This window comes from Cygnus olor, chromosome 6, assembly GCF_009769625.2.
Source record: "Cygnus olor isolate bCygOlo1 chromosome 6, bCygOlo1.pri.v2, whole genome shotgun sequence".
Classification (NCBI taxonomy): domain Eukaryota; kingdom Metazoa; phylum Chordata; class Aves; order Anseriformes; family Anatidae; genus Cygnus; species Cygnus olor.
The window spans coordinates 33,226,533-33,250,950 of NC_049174.1; the positions used below are offsets into that span (position 1 = coordinate 33,226,533).

The 24,418-nt window shown below is 38.8% G+C and overlaps 1 protein-coding gene across 4 annotated transcripts in view; it reads right to left on the reverse strand.

Annotated features, from left to right (window-relative positions):
* TMEM163 (transmembrane protein 163) overlaps nucleotides 1-24,418 on the reverse strand; it is a 99,918-nt gene that overhangs the window by 14,999 nt on the left and 60,501 nt on the right. For all 4 annotated transcript variants that reach the window (XR_005821356.1, XR_005821355.1, XM_040562525.1 and 1 more), the window contains one exon: nucleotides 8,092-8,188. Coding sequence is in view for 2 of the 4 variants with exons in the window: in XM_040562525.1 (XP_040418459.1) it covers nucleotides 8,092-8,188 (97 nt within the window). In the remaining 2 variants the exon portion in view is untranslated. The remainder of the gene's footprint in view (nucleotides 1-8,091; nucleotides 8,189-24,418) is intronic.

The window sequence follows — 24,418 nt, forward strand, 5'->3', positions numbered from 1 at the left end:
AATAAAGGAATGGCAATTCCTTTTCCTACTGGGAATTACCTTATTATGGCCAACACTGGCTGGAGAACAAATGCTGTGAAGAACAATACGGGTAATATTCTGAATCTGATAGCTATAAAAAAAATAGTAAATCACTTCTGAGCCATTAAGAAGTGATTCTATTTTAGCTTCAATACTCAACATTGTAGGAAAAAATATATAAATGAAATTATACAATCTGAGAATGATTCATTTAAAATTAAGTGGAAGGGTAAACAGAATGAAGGTTTTATATTCCAAATGCCAAATGTTGATTAACTTAATACGTTGGATGTAATGAAGAATTGCTAAAATTATCAGCAAGCTTAGTTCCAAATAAACCAGAAAGGAAGAGCAGCTGGCCTACTTCTTCTAACAGTTCCAGCATGTGTATTAGGAACAAAGAAAAAGAGAAGAAAAAAAAAAAGAAGAAAAAAAAAGGAACTGATGAGTGAAAACAAATTTCCTTAGGAGTCAAGGATATGAAACTGAAATAACAACTTAACAACTTTGGCATGTCATGCTGAAACAGACCCTACAAAAATAAAGCTTCACAGCTACATAAGAAATAAGGAAAGAAAAAAAAAATGGAATTTGTAGCTGTAATGTCACATCACTCTTTCCTGTGAAAAAAGTTTTTCAAGGATTTTGTGACCCTTCTGTATTTTTTCAAGTTTTCCAAGCGTACAGTAACTTGCACATAGCTATCCCTCATGACAACGATATTCACAGTGTTTGGGCAGATGCACTGTATAACCCCCACCCCGGAAGTTCAAGACAGTGTTACACACTTAAGTGAGAGCTGAAGGCACTGCACAGGTTCTGTACAGCACATCTATACCCACTATTTTTCAGGAAATCTTAACCGAATATTGAAGCATCCTAGCAATATGATAAGAATAGGAGAGGAACAGTATGATTTCTTTCAAAAACAACATGTTCCAAAACAAGTGTAAAATGTCATCACATCTCTAAATTCATAAAATATAAAAGCTTTAATTAAAAACATTTTCAGACAAATGAGAAAGGAGGTCACAGCTTGATAAAGAAAATGACTTGCGCATATGTGTTGATGCATGCACAAACTGCGTCTACATAGACACCCACGCAGATTTGTCTCCAAAGGAAAAGGAAGCATCTCTGCAAACTCAAGGCAAGGTTAGATGTCAGTCAGATCCTCCCTGGAAGGTACACAAAAGCTGTATGCTCATCATTTACAGCCCTGGCTAACCGGGAAGGTCCCAGTTGATCACAGGTTAGCAAATGTGACTGCAATCTACAAGAAAGGCAGGAAGGAGGATCCAGGGAGTTACAGGCCTGTCCATCTGACCTCAGTACAAAGGAAGGCTATGGAGCAGATCACCTGGAATGCCATCTCATGGCACACACGGGACAATCGAGTGATTGGATACAGTTGGCATGGCTTTATGAAAGGTAGGCCCTGCCTGACTAACCCGATCTCCTGTGACAAGATGATCTGCTTAGCCTTCAACAAGGCTAGGGACGGGTGCTGCACTTGGGGCACACAACCTCATGCAGCCATGCAAGCTCAGGGAAGAGTGGCTGGGAAGCTGCCCAGCAGAAAAGGACCTGGAGGTGCCGGTCGGCCAACGTCTGAACATGAGCCAGAGGTATGCCAGATGGCCAAGAAGGCCGATGCCATGCAGGCCTGCATCAGAAAAAGGGTGGCCAGCAGGACCAGGGAAGGGATTGTCCCTCTGTACTCGGCCCTGGTGACACTGCACCTTGAATAGTGGGGCAACAAGAATTTCTTCACAGAGAAGAAATTTCTTCGAGCATTGCAATGGGCTATCCAGAGAGGTGGTAAAGTGGCCATCCCTGGAGAGACACATGGATGTGGCACTGAGGGACATGGTTTAGTGATGGGACTTGGAAGGTCAGGTTGACAGTTGGACCTGATGATCTTGAAGCTCACTTTCAACCTAGATGGCTCTATGGTTCTGTCCTCTGGTGCTCAGTAAAAGTAGATTCCAAAGCTTTCAAAATGTGATTGCCCTATATAGAGAGAATTTTTAGTTTCAGAGTATTTGTCACAATAATTGTAGAAACACAGGAGGAATTGTACATCCATCCCCCACCAGGGCAGTACTTGCAATAAGTATGAAGGGAAATTCACCTGCAGGCACTTTTTGTTGTTCCTAAAATCATGTGTGAGAGAAAAACAATCCATTATGCTTCTCACTGCATCTATTCAATTTTAATGCTTTCCAGACCCTTTGGACAAACAGATCCCTTTAGCTGCAGTACTTCTCCTACATCTACATTTTTATCATCTACCCCCTAATTCATGACTTCACGGATTAATTAATTTAAAAACACAATAAACAGTACAATTCTATGGACCAGTTGTTAGAAAACACTGCTCTATGTCACAAATGCTGAAAACACCAGCGGAAGGGATTATATTTCAAACCTCGAGGATTAATATATATCTCATTTACTTCAAAAGGAACTTTTTCCCATGATAGTAAAAAGTATATAATTAATACAAGTACAGAATTACATAGTACGTGAAAAAATTAATTCACTGGCCAACTCTCCTGATACAGGATGTCATTTTTCAGGGCAGGCTTCTTTTTAATTATTATATAAAGTAATATGCATAGGGAAAATCCTAAGCTTATCTAACAGCAACAATTCCTGAACTTGCTATTAACCGCAGCAGTTGGAATCTACAATTATGAAAGTTCTGCAAAAATATCAGTTCAGTGCTCAACAGTAATTTAGTAAAATGAACACATTCTGTCAGTCTCTGGTGACTCCTAAACCCTGAATCCTGTAGGCTCTAGAGGCCTCCCCATCTAGAAATGGAGACAAAACTAAAAAGGAAGTCATGAAGAAAGTCAGTGGTGACCAAAGATAATGAACACCTCCCACATGAGGAAGGATTAAACAGAAAAGGATTCTACTGCTGTCAGAAGAGACTGGTGGAGCATACAATGGAGGAAGACTTACGACTGGGGTGGAGATGATTAACAGGGAAATGCTGTAACCATCATTTACCTCTTCCAGTAAAGGAACTATGGAGGCAACAAATGAAGTCACAATGTGGTAAATTCAAAAAAACACAATGGGAATATTTCTTCCTACAGTACCTAATTACAGCATCATGTGATGTTTTCAATACTAAAAACCTAAAGAGCTTTAAAAAGTGCTAATAGAAATTCCTAGAAGAACAAAGGCATCAGAAGCTAGCATCCCCATGACCATGGGGCTTGCTGAGATGCAGATGGCCAGAACCAGGACCACCAGGCACCTGCTGCTGTCAGGAACAGGACCAGGAGCCACGGCCACAGGGCCTTCAGCCCAACTCAGCATGGCCACTGTTGTGGTTGCATATAGAAAACACATGCATTACCAGCAGTCAAAATTCCAGACAAGCATGTATTATTAAAATGGACCATATTTTAAACCAATTAATCTATCTAGTCATTTATATCCTACCTTACAGGTGATTTCAAAGGCAAATAGACTCGTTGGTATATCAAGCAAAGGAACTAAAAATAGAAATAGAGCATTTCTGTGTTTCCCAGGGTTTTGAAGTATTTGAAAAATTGCAAAAAACATTGTCTGTGCTGAAAGCATATACACTACATATTATTTGTAATTACTTAACACAGAGGAAAAGGTAAAACAAATAAAAGCAGAAAAGAAAGGGAGAACCAGTATTAAAAAATGCAGAAAGTCAGTAGCTCTAATTGTCCTCTCTTCTATGCCAATGTACATTGGGAGTGTTGTAATTCAGTGTGTTTCAATGAAGCTACATTCAGCATGGAATAAAAGAGAATTCAGCTAGGTGAGTGAAAAATGCCTGACAGAGCTAAACCAGTCCTGCAAACTGAGCTGGAAATGCCATGAATATGTAAGCCTGTCATTCTCCTTTTGGTTGTCTGAATCCTGGTGAGGATTAGCAGACCTGCAACTGAAATCATCATATGAAATGACAAAAATATCACAGACTTCTGTTTCTAAATGTCCACATAAATAAAATAAAAGCTGTGTTCCAAACACTTGAAAAAGCATTCAAATGATTTCTTAGTCATGTGAATTCTTCATCCTTTCTAGCTAGCAGTATTTCCATGAAAGCCACTTGTTTGAGATCCATCCACTTCAAGGACAAAAGAATCTCTATTCTAAAGATCTCATAAATTCTTTTTAAGGAAATATCTTTCTCTCTGCATGCATATTAAGAACCGACAGAGAAGTAACCCATGTATTTTATATCCAACAAGAAATACAATGAACTTTGTGTAAGTGATCCAGAATGATTCAGAAGTGAGTAACTACACTTTTAGGTCTTTAATCATAGCATGTTACAATTCATTAATGGATACTTGATTGCTTGATCTGTTTCATTTGTTAAATTAAATTTGTCCACATTATATACTATTTTCTCCAAAATCTGCACAAATCAAGATGAACTCAGAAGTTATAACTGCTCCCAATTTGTAGCTTTGACAAAGTCACCAAAGTTTACCACAAATTAAGATGTAAAAACCAGACTTTAAAACCACACTTCTGGCTGTGATGCAGCCAGCCATGCTGCTCTGCACTAACGTTCTTGTTAATCTGGAATCCTACACAAATGGTAGAGCAACACATTCAAAACCATTTCTGTCTTCAAGGCTGACATAATTCGTTTTGTGTTCAGCACCTGAACACCAAGTCAACATTTTCCAGTTGAGCTAAACCACATTATCCCCTCAGACTGAAGTCACACATCTAAAATTTCACACGATGCTCTGAAAAGTACCCACACCTTCGATGACCTTTGCTTCAAGAAAGACAAATTAAGACAAACTGTATGAAAACATCGTGCAATTATGACTCAGATGTGAACACTTACACTGTAACCTACATCTTCTTAATCTGGTGAGGAGCTCTTCATGCTACTTTTGTATCAGTTTGGGATACTGGTGGAGTTACACTGATCTTTCCTTCATCTTGATGTTCTATTCTTGCTCATACCACTAGGATAACATCCCTGGCATCAGAATAGCATGCTAATATGAAATCCCAATGATACAGAAATCGCCACCAGAAAATAGTTCATGTCATTATTTGATGCAGAACAGGTTAGTTCATTACTAAACAAAATGCCATAGCAGAAAATGTTATTTTTCCATACATGTCTAAGTTATATGATGTTACAGAAATTGGTTTTATTAGTGGTTAATTCACTGGTAGTCCAAGAACTAGAAGATATCAGCCTGGATAAAAGTAGATGAAGAAACTTCTTCCACTACTCATTTCATTTGAGCAGATTTCTGCTGTTCTAAGAAGCTAATGCCTGGGCAGCTGCAGATGAGCTGAGAACTCCCTTGATCAGCAAAGACCCAAACAACCGGGAGGAATGACTACTTCTACTGAGACAGAGAGCACTGCATAATGCTAAGGGACAAAATCAGGGTCGGAGTTGGGCACAGCTGGAGCAAATCAAAAGGTTTCATTTGGAGGCAACATCCTTCTGCCCAAGTAGTTTTAATGTAGCAACTCTTAATACCTCACTGGCCATTACTTGCAGCAGTATCTTCGCTACAGTGCTGTTCTCTCAGTCCCCCCTTTTTTCATTGTTATTCCTTGTTTATACAGAGATCTTTCACCTGTCAAGCAACCCTTACCTGCACCAGTTTCACAGTGACATGTACTGGCAGACTTTGAAAAGAGAATCCTTGCCATGTCATTTAGGAGACACTGAACAGAAGTATCATCTTTTTTCATCCCTTGTTCTAACCTACTTTCCAGGGAGAATCTCAAGGTATGCAAAACCCTTTGTGTGCGCATGTGGCATTTACCCTGCCACTAGTCAGCCACAGTCTGTGCCCTGCCAGACACATCTTTCAAACTCCTGATATTACTGGAGCACATGCATGAGTGAGAGCAGTCGGTCGGATGTCACAAGAACAAAACTGTCCACTTATTCTGATATTGGGTCAAACGTAATCAGTATCCACCCTAACTTGTGCCTACTCAACATGGCTTTTAGGCCATCAAAGTCTGAATCCAAAATAGGCTGTGACATAAGGGATCTGTACAAATTATTCCTACAGGACACTTGAAACATAGTGGGATTTGCTCTCTGAGATCACCTTTCTCTAGAGTTCATATTTTATTCCTGCTGTAAATACATTTCAAAAATTAGAAGTTAAAATGTGAGGGAGTACTACGTGTCTGAAATTCATACGTAACTTTAATGGTGCAAATAAGAGACATTTCTTCCTGTGTAAGAAACAGAACCCTCACCTGTAGATGACACCTGTAATGATGGAAGAGTGAGATATAGATGCCATACCTTTTAAACTTTTGTTCCTACTGCTGAAATTACTAGGGCATTTACCCACAATGAATTAGACTGAGCCATCTAAATTAATCTGATCTACATTACCACCAAGTCACCAAATGGGTCTTTTATTTTTTATCAAGGCTTCCCTTCTTATTTCTGCTTCACACAGTCAAGAGTATGTATTTATATTGAATTTTCTCACCAAATAGGAGTCAAACTGTAGCCAGATGCACTGTTTGGGTCGAGTCGAGTTAAGAGGTTGGCCTTCTTCAACTGGCTTTCGCTGCAGGGTCTTCCCTCACCCTTACCAACATCTCCTTCAGCCTTATTGGCACAATGGCTCACTCTCTAACCCACTTCTGTCAAAATGTTTTGGTTGAATTGGAGAACTGACTAACAAAAGCATTTAAGCTAACCTACATCATTTTGACAGAACCAGGCTGGGGAGCAACTACATGTGCTGTTATGCTGGCAGAGCTGAAGAGGCAGTAAATTATGAAGAGTGGAAAAGAGGGAAAGTGAAATGAAAAGAAAACATGAATCACCTGTAGCCAAACGATGCACCTGGCTGCAATTCAGTAATGCATTAATTCATGGGCTGGGCTTTTGCAGTGCTACTCATGGCTGCCCAAACTTCACTAAACTACTGAAAATAACTTTCTGTAGTTGCCCAGCTTCTACTTAGAAGTTTCCATGAGCGTACCGTACCCAGTAGTCATCTGCAGTACTATCAGTGGGTAACAGGTTCAAATTCCATTTTGGCTCTTTTTCCAGCTCTGCCTCCATCTCCAGTCAAAAGCAAGGAGTTGAGGCTTCCCTCCAATGATATGTAAATAACAGTACTTGTTGGGGAGAAGCCAAAAGACTGTATACAGACCAAATTTAATACGTATACAGACCAAACTTCATGAAGGCTGAATACAAAAGGTCCAAGTCAGGTTGTATATGCAATACCTGAACCAAAGCCTAATTGTGTTTGGGCACATTAGGAAGAGTCTTCTGGGAGTGGAACCGTTGCCAAATGGCTCTTCCAGTGATTTGGATGAGTAGAGCTCAGGGAAGTTAATAACCACTACTGGAAGGAAGCAAGCAGGACAGGACAGAGCAGAACTGAGAGAAAGGCTGCTGCAGAGAACTGCTTTATCGGTGGGCTGGCTTTCATAACCAAAAGAAAGTAGAGAGCAGGAGAAAAGCCCTTTGTGATGCTCCATGGTGAGCCAGTTGAAAAGCCAGCTCTTTCACCCAGCATGCTCCCCTCACCTGTTTCATTCTTGCTACTCGTACATGGCTCTGGAATTGGAGGCAAGAGCTGGAAAACAAAAAAAATACAATCCAAAAATACATTTTTCCACATTAAAAATAAAATACTGAAGCTATTGGAGTACTAAACTGTGGAAAGATTCTCCTCTCAAAATTCTACATTTTTCTTTAAGCCCCGAGAGACTGCCTCACTTTAAGTGAACTCCTATTCCTGTATAAAAACCTGAATAAAAGTTTTAAGTGATTATGCTGAGAAAGATTTGGCCTGTAAAGGTAAATATGAAGAAGAGAAGATGGAGTCAAGCCTGTAAAAACCTATAATGACTAGACTCCGTCACATAAGAAGAAAATACTGCTCGAAGACCAGGACCTGTACATGCAGCCAGGCAGGATCTGCACCTGCTACAGCTTCACCAAGTTCAACAGGGCTTGTTAAAAGGAGATGTTGGCCTTTCTCAGTTTCACTGGCAGTGTAAAGAGAACTTTTTAAAGAACATGAATCACCTTACCACTTCTGGAAGCACCTTCTTCGCTAGATCGTGGATGGCTTTGATCACAATACATATAGATGATAGGAGGAATATGACACCCAAGATAACACAAGCTCTGTGGAGAAAAAAAAAAAAAAAAGGTTAAAAATTTGCTAAGAATATATTTGGAGTTTTCAACTCTCCTTCTGCTGATGGGTAACACACAACTAAATTTTAGTGATAAAAAATCTTATGTAGTTAGAGACTTGGATTAAAGAAGAGGAAAAAAAAAAAAAAAAAGAGGCATCTGGATCCTTCCCAGTTCTTAAAACTTGGATTGTATGTGAGAAGACAGAGTAGACCAGATGATGTTTCAGAGTATGAGTGAGGCAGAAAGACATGCCTCTTCTGCTCCTGATGACTTACCACACAGTCCTCTAGAGGTCTGTTTCTCTGTTCGTTTTTTTTGTTGTTGTTGTTGTTATTGTTTTGTATAGCATTAGAAATAAGCAAGGGAACTTCATCCTCTTTACCAAACCAGGGAAGATGTTTGGTAACAGTGGCGTAACTGGATGTGAAATCTCTGTTTACTCCCCAAATCTCCATAAATTAATTAATTAATTAAACGCAACTATTAAAAAAATCCAGCAGGTTAGGTCACTAGGATCACTTCACAGGCTGTCCAGGGGTCTCTCGATACCTAAATGTCAGAAATAAGGAACAGAGCCTCACCAAATTAGGTGCTGTGTGGAATTAGACTTTTTAAACCTGCCCCACAATCTGGTTTTAGAAAAAGCAAACAAATGGGCCATGAAAGAGACAATGAAGTAACAGAATAATTGTTTTGGATGGGACACGGGCACAATGAGGGCTTACAAAGCAGGTAATGCAGACCCAGAACTTCACAGTCACAGAGAAAATTCTTTGTTTTGTTCATAGGCTAATATTACTTTGAGATGGAGTTCCTCTCGCTTAGAAATACTACAGGACTTAAGGCTTTGATTTTCTCTACACAAACAGTAATGGCCAGTCTATTACAGTATTGATATATCCATAACTCCACTTTACAAGTAGCTCTTCATATACAATTCTATTAGAAAATAGTAAAATACCATAAACAGATACACAGCAAGAGCAATTTTACTGTTTGAAGCATTAAATATTTAAGAATTGAGTTCTATATGTACATTTTTTTTCTCCAGAAGTTCTATTTCCTTTCTGTGGTATTCATCGCTTGGTATCTAGCTGTTAGCTTGGTCTACGGGTGCTATAATTATTCCAGTAGCATGCTACTATTTTTACCAACTCAGACATCAGGCCATCTGGTGGTTGGCAGCATACGCAATGTTCACATCGAGCTCAATCTAGGGACTGCGGTTGGGCTGGTACTGCTGTGCCTACAACAGAAGATGCAGCTGCAGCAGTGGCACGGGCGAGGAGCTGGTCATTTAATTCCCTAACACAAGGAACACAGAACCACACCGTGGACAATCCACATAATCCTGCAGGCAAGATCTCAGTGAAGAGGTTGCTCTCATGCAGAGGAGTACAGACAACAGAGGCCAGCATCCTTCCCAGCACCAGGGTGGTACGCTCGACAAGGTACTGTGTCAGGTAGGCACAGCTCTGCTCCATCTATTTTAGGACAGATGCTCAGCTCCTTATAGTCTTTGCAATAAACTGCAGCACAGCCCTCAGTCTTGTCCAACACAATGTGCTGCAAAAAGCCTGAAGAAAAGTTTTGAGACAGTTGTTACCCCATAGTCCTACCCCTAGATTTCAACAGGAGAACAAAAATTTGGTCCACAACCTGTGGCACAGAAAGAAACGTGCATTATGGATTCTCTGCAAACCTGCAACAATCATTAAATAGTCAAAGGGAAGGGAGGAAAGTTCATCTCCCCAAAAGAATGAGCAAAATAAAAAAATTAGAGGGCTTTCAGTTTTCCACAGTGTATTTGCAAGCAGATCCCAGTTCTGCAGTTGATTCCTTCTGAGATTTGCAGTTTCACCCTGTCCAAATGGATCACTGCAGACATCTGTCCAGAGCCTCTTGACCTAGTTTGGTCCAACTCAGAAATTTCCAGTACCACCTTTTACTACTTCTGTAATATTTAGCACTGTTGTAACCTACAAAGTTAATTAATTAATTCCTTCACTTGCTTAGCCAGTGACAGACAGAAACAAGATACATACACTTCATGCAAGAATTGCTGACATTTCATCTGAAAGCAACACCAAAAGAAAAACTTTTCTGTCGTTCCCAGCGGGCTTAAACCAACACAGCCACAGATCCATCAGCTGGAAAGAATGGATAGAACTTGTTTGTGCCAATATTTTTTAATGCCAAGGGAATAGGCAAGAGAAGACAGTGAAACATCATCACCTCCCCTTGGCACATCTCCTATTCCCCGTACATATCTTCTGAGGAAGACAGGCAAGCAAACAGCAGACTAGCTGGCACAAGCTTCATATGTCCAGGGAATCAGCACTTGCCCTGGCCATTGCCTGATTTGGTTCTCACTCCTGTTGAACTGTTTGTGCTTACCCTGATCTCTGTAAACTCTCCCACCACAAGCCTAACAGCAAACATTTTGCATCTTTGCTAATGCCAGCAGACAAATAATGACTTCAGCAATCTTGAGCTGCTTATCTTATTCTCCAGATCAGTTTTACTGTGTCAAAAGAAATCCCACGTACCTACTTAGCCAAAAATAGTTAAAAGAAGAAAGAAAAGAGAAATACATTAATAACAGTGACACGAGTATTAATAGCAGAGAGAAATGCAGTCTGAGGCTTGAATCAGCATTCAGTCATCATATTTAGCAAGCCTAGCATCTCCTTTACATTCTGGCTTTTGGAATCCACAGCCATGCAAAATTCATGAGCAATGGCATAGTACTTTAAGTGCTAAAATACATGTTTCTTGTCCTCTTGAGTGTATCAATTCATCTGCAAAACCACTAGAGCAAAACACTGCATTACTACTGAGCCTACTGAAGTAGCTTCTTTCAATCTCATTTGCCAGAAAAATAATTTCTATCTAGACTGCAAACTATGCAAAACACAAATAAAAATGCAGAATAAGAAACCTCCAAAATTAATTGAAATTTTAACTGTAGTAAATAATAAAAATTATAATTGGCTAGTATAAACTTGCTTTCTTTTCAAGCCATTAGACAACAAAAACTTTAATAGAAGCCTGCTAACTTTCACCTGCTAACAATTATTCAACAGCTTTGTAACCAAATAAAATGTTTTCAGCTGCACATGAAGGGTGTTAGTGCCAAGGTTGTAGGTAAATGCAATTTCATTAATAACATTCAATTAAATTGGATGAGCCAACTGGCATTTCTAAACAAGTTCACTTAGAAGTGACTATAAAAATTAATGAAAGAGGAGTTAGATAGAAGTGAGGTTTGACTGGAAGCCCCATAAAGATTTTCCAGATATCATGGGTTTCGAATCATAACGCTCTTCAAAGTATCTCCCTACTTGATTTTAAAAACCTAAAATATTACAAGTACCATATTGAGTAGAAACAGAAAATAACGAGTGCATTGCCTGCAAAATTCACCATTAGCTATCAAAGAAATCTGTTCTTCAAATTTACGTGAATACCCTACTCTTACTTAAAAAGAAACATAAGTAGAAATTAAAAAAAAAAGGTACTTATTTACAGCCATTTCTACCTAAGTTAAAATATGATCTTCCCACTGTATAATTACTACATCATCAGAGATATGCTATATCTATAATGCAAAATAATCGATTGCTACAGGTTTGGCAGGCTACAGAAAAGATCTAATAAAGAATGCATGAATCTGAAATTTCCTTCATTTCCGTGTAATATATTATTTCTAATGGCTTCTAAACAGAAAGAAATACAGAGAAAATTTAGTCAAAACATTTTAAAACCTAATGGAAAATCATGATTGGATTTCCAGAAACAATAAGCTTTCTGGAATTGTTCAGAGTGCAGAATATAAAGAATCAGAGACTAATTCGGAAAGGACGAGGTGAGGGCATCTCTCTGATATGCAAGCAATAATCAACTTTTAGGACAACTACAGCTGAAGCCTACAAAGTTTTTTTCTTAGTGCAATAGCACCGGGAAGGTAAGAGCGATTAAAATTTTGTGCTACATAGTCAGTAGAAAGAATTTAATACTATAATTTTAACAGTGAAACCATCAGGTCTTCTTTAGTTTGCTGTAGGAACTGGTGACATATGGTGATCTGCAGAATATATTTCTTGATGCATTTTTGATGCCATATTTCTATATGAAAAGTCAGAAGACAATATAAAGTATAATTCATTGTATTAAAAAATGAACTCATAATTTTTGTCAGCTTTTCTATCTAACTTTGTCACAGATGAAACTTACTGTTAAATTAGTCATACCACTGCCTTGGGCATTAAGTATGAAACTATTTGGACTTTAAAAAGAATTTATATGGCTTTCAAGCTTTGATTACTCTTAGTCTACCTGTAGTGGAATTCAGAAATTTGATTATGTCTGAATTCTAAAAATTAAACTTGTGTCTCTAAGTAAAGCTTGTTTCTGGGTGTGCTACAACCTGACAATTTCCCAAAGACCTTTTTCTGAAAGCAGTGCTACAACCCATTACAGTAGCAGCACAACTCAGATACAATCCATGTATATTTATACAGCCCTATAAATACCCATTTTGATTTACACCAGTCCTGGATATTTCCACTAAAACCAATCACTATGAGGATAACTGTAATTGTATTTCACGACATACAGCTGCTGCTTCATCTGCCATAGCACATTCCCCCTGTGGAGCTCAAACAGACAAAATTCTTCATTTTGAGGACAAAGTCTCATAACTCAAAAGGAAACCAGAAGAGGAAATCCAGCAAAATAGGCAGCTGATAGTCTTTCCCTTAATCAACAGTTTGTTATTTTGCATACGTTAATGGCTTTTATGCAAGTAGCTATGAAAAGTAGTGAGATTCAGGGGGTTCCAACTCCACAAACTGAATTTTCAGGCTGCTATTAATAAGTTATCTCGTTATCTTTTTGTTTTATTTTTCTTTCATGCCACAAATTTAATTTGGAAGAAAATGTCCAACTATTCAATACATTTGCATCTAGCAGACACAGCAAAATAGCCTACTAATTCACAGATTTATCTGTAATTCTGTCTTACGTTTGGAATTATTTGTTAGGATTTCCTACAGGTAGTGATAAGAGAAAAATTCTGTGATATTTCAGTCATGGAAGTGAAGTCCAATCTCACTCAGATTTCTATGGCGATTATTTTTCAATGTAATAGAACAATTTTACCTTTTGTAAGGCTATTGCCACCTGACTACTCTTTACAAGAGTCAGTCCATTACTTGCTCTTCTGTGTAAGCAGCAGCCAAGCTGAATTAAGATTGCAGATTTAGACACTCAGCTACATGTTTCTGTAACAATTCGTAAAGAAAAATAAGTAAATAGATAAATATAATTTAAAAGTTACGAATACACCCCCAGAAACAAGCTCTGCTGTATATTACCTCAAGAGGGATCTGGACTAAGCTACACAAGGATGACTGACAGCAGAGGTTTCCTCGTATCAATTGACTGCTATAAAATACCCACTGGAAGGTGCTTTGCTTCTTAATTATCATCCTTCTATCCTTCTATCTTTCTGGCAAGTGGAATACAGTGACACAGTACCAGCAAGGGTTTGTAATGAAGCTCTTGGTAATTACTCCTCTCAAGTCAATCTGCTCTAATATGCAGCAGAGGTGGTGCAGCAGAATTAAGGATTCAGAAAAAATTTAAGGATGCATATGAACACAACCTGCAAATATGTGCTAGCTTTCTCTTAGCAGCTCACAGCTACCATTGTTTTGGGGCAGTGGAGAGGGAAAAGATTCTCACGTACTTGATAGTTTGTCTGATACATCCTGGAACCAATTTTACCAGCACACTTCAAATTCATTAAAATAGTCCCTGCAACGTGATGACACCATGTGGGATAATACAAGATTGCCAGTAGCAGTCTAATTACTTCCCAGTTCTGTTAACTTGATACATCTAAAATGCAATATTAAAAACCTGGCCTCCCTCCTCACTTAGCCATTATATCTGTCACTAAATATCTTGCTATTTTGGTTCTCTGGCGCTGCATACTGAATCAGAGCAAAACAAGACTTCAATGCACAACTGTATTCAAGTTTTTAAAAGCTTTCAGTTCTACTGGTAATACAGCTACAGTAACATCTTGAGCAGAAAACAAACTATCTACAGGTACTATTTTTTGGTGAGGGTTTCAAAGGTGTAGTTTGTGAGGACCAGGGGTAACAAATCAACACCTGCAGTAAAAGACTCCACGATTTCAGACTGGCTCAGCTCTAACCCACATCTACGCATCCCCGTGACATTTTTACTAGGCTAAATCTGGAAGTTAAACTTTCCCATAACAACAGAACTTCTAGTGGAATGAATCTCTCTGACAACATAGGTACATATAGAGGTAGCTCTCTTTATTGCATTAGGTGTTCGTACAGATTCCCAGTTTCACCACAAAGCAATACCAAAGAGATTTTGGTCAGTTGTGCTTCATCCTTCCTGGCCCCTCCTTAACTCTTGTAACTCAGATTACATTACACTGTATAACATGCATTCAGTTTATCCACATTTCATGCACTCATTCAATTTACCATTTTTCCAAGTCAGTGAGCATCCTTCAATATCCACAAGTTAGATTTTATTGCTCTCTCTCCTCATTTTTCTCTTCCCCAGTAATACCGAGTTTCACCAGGCTGTATCATTAGTTTAAGCACCTGCACTTTTTGGTCTTAGCTTGTGGTACTAATATGTATACTAATAACTCCAGGTGTTCCTTAGTGAAAACATACACCCTCGAGCTGAATTAGGCCCCAAACTTTCCTTAGCCTGCAGGTAGAGGTGGCTAACAGTAATTTAGTTTAATTCTGGACTTTTTGGTTGTTAAGAACCTTACCGTGATGTATTTTTCTAAGAGAAATGGACTTTCCACCCTGAGAACTGATTGCCCATAGAGGTTGTGCAGCCTCCATCCTTGGAAGTTTTCAAGACCGCCTGGATAAAGCTCTGGGCAACCTGTTCTGATCCCAGGGCTGACTGCTTTGAGCAGGAGGTTGGACTACAGATCTTCAAAGGGCCCTTCCAACCTGAATTATCCTATGATCTCATGGATCTTTACCCACAAAATCTTTATCTCTGAAGGCTCTGTCAAGGTCTTCTAGCACTAATAGGTCCTAATAGGCCACAGAAAAGGCAATGTTACAGTCTCTACAGGCTGTTTTCACTGCTGGAGTGAAGAGAGAGTGAGAAACTTTGCAAGGAATTTTAAGTTAGCATTAAAATGTGCTGCTGCAGGCCAATAAGTGCAATATGATTTCTAAACCCAGGAGTAATATGAGATTTTTCAGCAAAGCTGAACAAATCAGTTTTGTGATGGATATGTGATTTAATCTCTGAATAAACCCACTAATGAATCCTCTGGAGTTTAAGCGAGAAACAAAATTAAAATGATAAAACCAATTAATTTAATAAAGAACAGAAATGTGCTAATTCCTGTTTCCATGCGATTTGAAAGGACTTTAATATTAGTGGGTGACAGCATGAGTATCATGTATGTAATTACTCAGGGGAAGTCATATGGCACAACACTGCAAGGCAACTGCCTAAGAGGTTTTTGCCACAACAGGAGTTATGGAAGTATTTCTGAGCATACAAAATTCATTTGCTTTCTAATTCTGTAACCATTTCTATATTTTTCCCAATTATCTTCTGTGCCTAGTCATATTTTTTCTCTCTTCATTTTGCTGGTATTCGTTTGCTTTCTTTCTTCTTGTAACCAAATACAAATTACATTCTGTGAATGCCCTTTCATCAGTAACTTGGAGCTGGCAATAACCTGCACCACACTTCTAGACGAGAAGCAGTCAGCCTGCTTAAACAGAGCTAGGCTACTTTCATTTAACTTTTGTATTATGGCAGCTCTTATAGTCTGATGACAGTAGCCAAGTATGTAGTTCCACTCACAGCCAGACTAAGATTTAAGCATAGGCAAAACCGAATGTCGATACTCCAAAGGTGATAACTCAGAGGAACAAACCCAATCCTTTGGTCACCAACAAGCTATTCTGTGGGGGCAAACCAGTGGCTTCTGGCTTATGGGAACAATGTACAGCAGGGTAGAGAAGCCAAAGTCAGAAAAAGCAGTGGACAAAGAACAGGTAATGGAAGAAATCAGAGGACATTTTGGAGAGAAGGTGCTAAAAATGCTCATTTTGGTTTACAGGCGTCTGGGGAGACAAGGGAAGTTCCTGCTTCTTCATCATACTCTGCTGTTGGATATTAAGGTTCTTTGTGTCCAATCAGACAGTTGTACTGGTTGTTTATGTTTGTTGTGTGGCTTATTTATTATCAGGTTTAGTTACTGATGAAGGCTTGGACACCAAACTGTACATAATCACAGCTGTTCTGTCTTTACACCTGCCTGTTGCTGGGTGAAGACAGTCACTTCAAAATGCACAGCAACAAAGTGAGCTCGATGTTCATTGCACATGTTCCAATCCACCTCCAACTGCCAGAATCCAGATCAGCAGCATTACACCTACTCCTTTTCCTCACCACAAAAAAAAAATAAAACAAAACAAACAACACAAAAAATCACCAGATTACAAACAAAAGGGACTTCAAGTCATATTCCAAACTATCATTGAAAGCACTTTCCTCACTTACTATATTAAAAAATATACAGTGTTATCACATGGCCTAACCTCTCCTTCCACAACATGCAGGAAAATGCTGTTTATATCTGAGACCCAGGTTAGCTATGCTAGGGATCCATTTCATGCAAAAAATGTTATAGGCCTTCTAAAACTTTTAATTACCTTCACAAATTCAACCAGTTGCTGAAGAACAGGGTATTAACATCCTTCAAAATCATGCAGCTGAAATGGGGCATCATTCCCACAAATAATTTGATTCCCCAGGTCTCACACATCTGTCAATATCTGCTTGTGTCTTAAATGATATCTTAAATATCTGCTTTTAGGCTAAAAGACTTTTCTACAGCTTAGAGATTTTGAAAACTTTTAGGACCAACTTTGTAGCTTCTGGTCTGTATGGACTGTACAATTGCTCTCAGAGCAAGACCTTCGTCACAGCTCGTGAAGAGCTGATCACCGCTCCTAGCCTCGGTAGCCACACAGCAGGTGAGCAGAGATCCTGTCCTTCCACTGAAGCTGGAAATTAAAGCCTTCTGAGAATTTCTGTAATACTCATTTTCAGGGGGATTATCAAATTGCAGTACAGAACAACATTATATCCCTGATTTTACATAATAAGTATGTGTGTGCATACTAGGCAATAACCACAAATACTACCTAATCAACTACTAGTGAAGTAAAAGGAAAGGCTTTCACAAACTAAATAGATTTTGGATCTAGCTCGAGCAAAATCATTGCCAAGTCTACAGATGCCACACTTTTTGAAACAGATTTTAGAATGTATAAATATATACATTTGCTATTTCGTATTTAATATAAATTCTATGTGTGAGAATTTTGTGTGTGTGTGTGCATAAATGTATGCATACATGCATTCCTGCCTGGATAAGAGCAAAGTTTACGAATGCTTCACTTTTTTGCCTGAATAGGGGATAATGGATTTCCGAAGAAACGATGCAGCCTTGCAAATTAGTCTAATGAAGCACCTCTGAAACTTGTATCCAGCACTGTACCTGGATGCAGTATTTGCAGACTAAATATTTTAGAAGAAAAATGGTTTAGAAATTTTCAGTATGATGAAAAAAAAAAAAAGAAAAAAAAATTTCTCCTCCTATAAAGTAGACATTCAAGCGTAGCCACATTTCTTTTACAAACTCTGCTCTGTGCTCCACCAGGTAGCAGAAACACACACATGCCACAGGAGGACCAACTCATGGGAGCTGAGGACTGCACAAGATCTGCGGTTAGATTCTCAACTCTTTGCAGTTTGTAGGCTATCTCCATGCATTTAATATTTTTCCAGATCACTTAGCTATTCCTATCACTCATCACAACAGAGTTTTTCCTCCAGCCACAGAGGTTTGCCCTTAACTGTGGGCAGGTGTGGATTCTGCCATCTGTGCATCTCTTTCTTACATACAGCATAGACAAAATTATTCACGGTTCTTTCAGATGTGGCTGATACTGTTGGGTCTGCATTGAGAGGATTATTTTCATTCAACACTACCTACATTGACAGCACTCATTTAGTAGGGCTAGCCAGTACACTGGAGCCAATCTGCACGTGACATTTTAAATAAAGTACAAATACTGAAAAAGTTCAGTTTTTTGTTTTGTTTACTTATTTTGTATCATGAGAGAACACACCCTGTGACAATGCAGATCAGCATGTTCTCTTCCTGTGAATCAAAGGAAAAGAAAGACGAGGCTGAGCTCACCTGGCAGTATGACAGTCATTTCCTCTCATTACAGACAGTTTCTAACTCTCTTAAGCTTTGAGGGCAAAAGGAGGTTACATCATGATGCCCATACTGCATGCCCAAATGTAATACACATATACTCGATACAACTTCATGCTCACCCCTCACATCCCCGGCTTCCAAAAATGAGATGCACCAGAAAGTAATGAGCAGGAGAAAAAGATGTCAAAGGAGAATCTATATCCATAAGATACCCACGCTGACAAAGGGAACATTACAGCAAAGGACTCTTCCTTCAGGTATTTTCAGGGTGGATGTCTACTTACTATATGGACATTTACAGATGATTTTATTATTGCTGTTTACTTAGCTCTAAATTCCAGAGAGAAGGTAACTAAGCAACTGTTAAGGGTTTCTGATCACTTGACTAGGCTTCTTCAAAGGTCACATGCCTAAGAAGATGTATGACTATTAAAAAAAAAAAAAAAAAAAAGTACAAAGCTGTATCTTTCTCCTAGAAAAAAACATTCACTAGTCCCTGGCAGTATTTGAAGCACTTACATGACCAGTTTCTGCCCTGCCCCATCTACCTGAAAAGGCTATTCGTAATCAGGAACTGGAAGTAAGGCATGTTCTGTGAGAAGGTAACATACCTGGGAGGCTATAAAGAAACCAAGGAAAAGTATTAGTACCTTGTTGAGTTTGTACTCATGGAGTATTCTAAAAAGGCTTTTTATATCATTAATGTGCTCCATAAAATGTTTTTAGATATCCTAATTCCCATGTCATAGTGTCACATAGCCCTAAATTTCACATCTACTGCATGAAGTCCTACGAAAGGGTCAGAACATCCTTCTTTCCTTCCTACCTTCCTCCTTCCTTCCTTCCTTTGTTCCTTCTTTTTCTTCCTCCCTCCCTCCCTCCCTCCCTCCCTTCCTCTCTCCCTTCCTTCCTTCCTTCTTTTCATTACATACCCGTATGTGGTGGATAATCCAGGTGTACGGATATCCATACAGCATATTTCTAGAGAAGTTCTCTGACATACATGCCTGTGTATATATGTAAGACACACTGATTAGAAATAAGGTGTACATCTTTACCAGCAAGCTTAATTAAACATAGGGGCAGGGTAGTGAAGGACAGAGTTGAGAGTTTTTCTAATTGTTGCATCTAGCATGTTCATTATGAGTCAGGTTTCCTATTTACTGCATCCCTGAGGAACAGTCAAATATCATGCTTAGAGATATTTTTGATTGAGTGTGTCAGACTATTCTTACCTTTATTACTGTAATAAGAAAATTAAATTGTATTATGGGCAAATAATTCCTAATGAACTCGTAGCGCTCTGTGTTGCCATGACATAACACTTGAGTGCACCTGTAGCTGCACTACTACAGGTAACTCCAACTAAGTTAGATATTCTTGGATTTCTTACAGATGTGCTTCTCTGGATGTAAAAATAGATGAGAATAGATGAGAATCCTGGTTCATTCTCCCCATAATTTAAGAACCTATTAAGAATCAAATCCTCAGGGCAGGCATTTTTCACTTGGCCAATGAGTTCAGCACTCTGACAGTATCAAATCTGGCTGAAAAAGCTGAGATATAATGTACAGAGATGAAAGTTAAGTTACTGACACATGGCGAAGTTTTTAGACAATGCCTAATAGCAAGGCTGGAAAGACTGCAAGACCTTCCCAGTTCTTGATCCACTGTTTTTAAATCTTGTGTAAGGTGAGAAAAGATATGCAAAATAGGTACAGGAACGGAGATAATTTAAGCCACCTACTCTTCCACGTGTCATCTTAGCCACAAAGAACAAGCACTCCAGACTAATACGCTGCTCCATTGCAGACAGGAATGCCTATTTTCACCCGGCAAAAAGCTCTCTCAGCAGCAGGCAGAGGTGTGACAGATATCTGCAGCCTCGTCTGACACACAGCAGACTCCATCTAATTCCTGTTATTTTAATTCTACAGCCTATGTTTTGGATGACAGTTTCACCAATATCAGAATAAAAGACACATCTGCATTCATTATGTATCATGTCATGGCAACACGGAGTACTACGAGTTCATTAGGAATTATTTGCCCATGATACAACTTAATTTTCTTATTACAGTAATAAAGGTAGGAATAGCTGGAGTCTGACATACACAATCAAAAAAACTGTGAAAGAAATGTGAGCATTTTGCTCTTGGCTTTATCCAGCATGCTCATTAAAAGTAAGGTTTTTTATTTACTCTGGCACTGGGTTAAGAAAGATGTTGACAGACTGGTTCTTGGGAAACACAGAATTTAAGCTGGCACCATCAACAAAATAATATATAATAAACACCAGCTGCAACTGCCACAAATCACCATGTTAAATATGCTGCACAGTTAGTTTCTGCAATACCGAACACACAAGCTCAAAAAACAAAATAAAATAAAATAAAATAAAATAAAATAAAATAGCCCCCCCCAAAATTCCTAGGAGCGATGGACCCTAAGGACATAAGCAGATACTCAGCCCCTGCACTGCAGAGAAATGCAATTGTAGCTCTGTAATATAGCAGGTTTGTTGCTTTATAACCTAAAAAGTAGCATTGCTACTTGACCCAAGTAGGCTGCCAACAGCATTAATTTAGGGAGAGCAAAGTCCTGTTTCCCTGAACAGACCAGAATCAAACAGGAGATGTTTCCTTTGTTCACAGTTTTGAGACTTTTCCAACTACCTACACATAAAAAGCTCCATCTTTTACAGATTTTTCATGAGGCTGTGTGCCCAAAGTTTGTTATTCTGTTTTCTCAGTCTCCTTTTTTAGTGGTAGTTCTCACCGTCTCCTCCTCACCCCCATTTCCATCACTCCAGCCCAATCCTTCATCCCTGAGTTTCCCCGATCAAAGCGCTGCCCTTTGGCTGTACAGCTAGTTACTATTTCAACCTTGCATGAGACATTTCCCAGGTCCCTAATGACTCAGTCTTCTATTAAGAAATGGCATCTACTGCTATTTACTGAGTTTACATACATGAAAAACCACTGCTACCACATCAATTTCAATGAATTTCTCCCTTCAACAAAATTTAGGTTTGCTTCAGCAACCCAAGAAACTATTATGTTGCTAAAGACTAACTGGAGGGTAGAATATACAAGAGTATCTGTACACCGGTTATGGCCAGCAGGAAAGCGAACTGATTGCAAGGTTTTGCCCTCTTGTATTTGACTGCCAAAACAGAAAGATAGTGAGAAACTATCCCAAAAGTACCAGTCACAAACATATCAAATGTCCACCCCGCTCCTACACACACCTCTATTAATGAGCCGGCTAGACAGACTCAAGCAGCATCTCATGTGCCTTACAATCTTACAGGGGCTTATACCTGATCCTTGTGAATATTCACTCTATTTTCAAAGCCACTTGGTATATCTAAAAATAAAGCATAAAAATTTCATCATAATTAAAGCTAGAACTTGAACCTAACCAGATATATCTTTTCATGAAAAATTCTCCATCAACAAAATACTTGAAAAGCCTGCAAGCCTCAGCTCCTCAGGCCATCAATAGCAAGGAGTTTTCAAGCAAAGTGAATCCCAAAGGTGAGTTATAATATATTTTAGATTATTATAGTTGAACTACCAAGAGAATTAGCAAAGATGTATGTTGTATAACTTTGGTCACGTGTACACCAAGAAAGTTCTCTTCTTGCCCCAGAAAAGGAGAGGAATCAAACAAACTAGCAAAAATGGAACAAGTTAAACTCAGCGGGACAAATTTTTATGGTAGTTACAAAACTACAGCCCCCTGAAGTCAAATGGAAATGCATCAGTTCAACTTAACAGAAATTGGCACAGCAAGCGCTTTTCTACTGCTCCTTCCCGTACCAGCTCACAAAATGCTGCATCTCACTTCCATATGGCTACATCTTAGCAAGATTACGCAGTTCTTTTCTATCCTAGCATTTTATTGTAAGTATTTAATTCATCATATATCATGAGTCAGACTGTATTCCCCCTATCTTTTTCTGGGGTTTCGTTTTTCATTTTACATTTATGCCCTCTCTCCGCAAAGTCTAACAGTTAGGACTGGATCTAACTTTGCCCTTCCAGGAAAGGCTTCCCACTGATATCAGCAGGTTCTGGATCAATCTTCAGCTGTCAAGATTATAAAACAGGAAATTTTATACATTTGCAACATGTAATTTATTGGCAATTTCATTTGACTCCTGGTAAAGAACTTAAGAATATGGATTATTTTCAGGTACATTAGGATACACATAAATATAATATTTAAATGACTAAAAGACCTATAGATAAAAAACTAAACTGCACACACCGTGGCACACCTTTCTCTGTTAAACAGTAATAATGTGTTTACAGAAACACTGAGTTTTGCACAGGCATGTAGCTTCTCCACTAAGGCAAAGCATGGCTAGGCACACAGAAACACGAATAGCGCACAGCATGACAGCAGCACCTGCAGGAATTACAACCAAACTGTCCAGGGGGCTGAAAGCAGACTTTCCCACTGAGGAACTGGCACACAGAAAACAAGGACTGTGAAAGAACAGGTGTAGTTATAGCACACGTGATACACAAATTATTTACAAGTTAAGAAAGCAGCCAGAAGGAGCCATGCAACATTTTCTCAGCGTAGAGGAAAAAATAATTGCATGTGGGGTTTCAAGCAAGAGGCTGATTAAACACAACAGGAAATTAGAAATGTGCTTCCCCTAAAAATCTGACCCAGTAGGAACTGCCTTAAGAGATAAGAGATCTCTTTTTTTGTCCATTCAATGATGATTCTCTTGTCAAATCTAGAAACTGAGCAATAACCAGACTGCCTAACCAGTGATTAATATTCCCAGCATATGGTAATATTCTTTCACTCCATACTGATCTCATCATGTAACCTTAGCTGTCTTCAACTAGAGGGCATGGCAAGTAATTCATTGACTTAATTTAGCTTTATGTAAAGCAGAGGGATTCTATGAAAGCAATTAAAAATGAGCATAAAAAGCAGGAAAATATGTTTGCCACTTTGCTTGTTCACTTTGCTGGCTTAGCCATAGGGATATGTTGATTCTTCTTTTGTATTGGGATTTATTTTCTCTATAAAGTACTTTACAGTGTTCACTTGAAAAAGCTCAGCAGAAGGAGATTTCAAAAATATGTTAATTAAATGTTGACAGGAATCTCTGTGGACGCCCACAAAAGCAAGATACTCAGGAAATGTCTGTTAAGATCTCCAAATTTGTGCAGGAAGACTAATTTTAATCACACATTTCTGGATTTATTTTTATGAATCAATGCCACATCAATCTTCTATGGCCTTTTATTCCAAACCGTTCTGTATGGAACCCTGCCAGAAAGGGATTCACAGCACTGGCAAGCTGTTGCATGAGCCTGAGTTAATGCATTTAAAAATACTGCTTACTGTTTTCTTAGTTTTTAGGAAACAAGTTATGAAGACAAGTTATAGTCCCCCTCTGTGCATTTTTCCTTGATTCTACCAGTCATATAAAAGGCCAGTTTCATCAGGCACCACCTTTTGTAGAAGGGACTTCATTAGACGTGTTTCAGGACAAAAACTACCTTATCCCCCTACATCATGTAATTGCAGTCCTTTCCAGGGGATAATTGAATTATCTTCAGACAAGCCAGATGGGGGACTGCTAGCAATGGCAGCACTGAACAGAAACAAGGTAGATAAATGCAATACAGTTTTTCACCTTGATGTACCATAAATATAGAGTAGGAGACAAAAGTTGTCCTCATGCACTAGCTGGAATAATTCTCCAGCCAATCTCCATCTGATCTTCTCAGCTACCACACGTATTGCCAGCAGAAATGCTACACAATGAAATGATGCAGAGTACAATCTCCATTGTGATCAATGCTGCACTGCAAACTAAAGAAGATTTTTTTCCCCACAGGATTCAT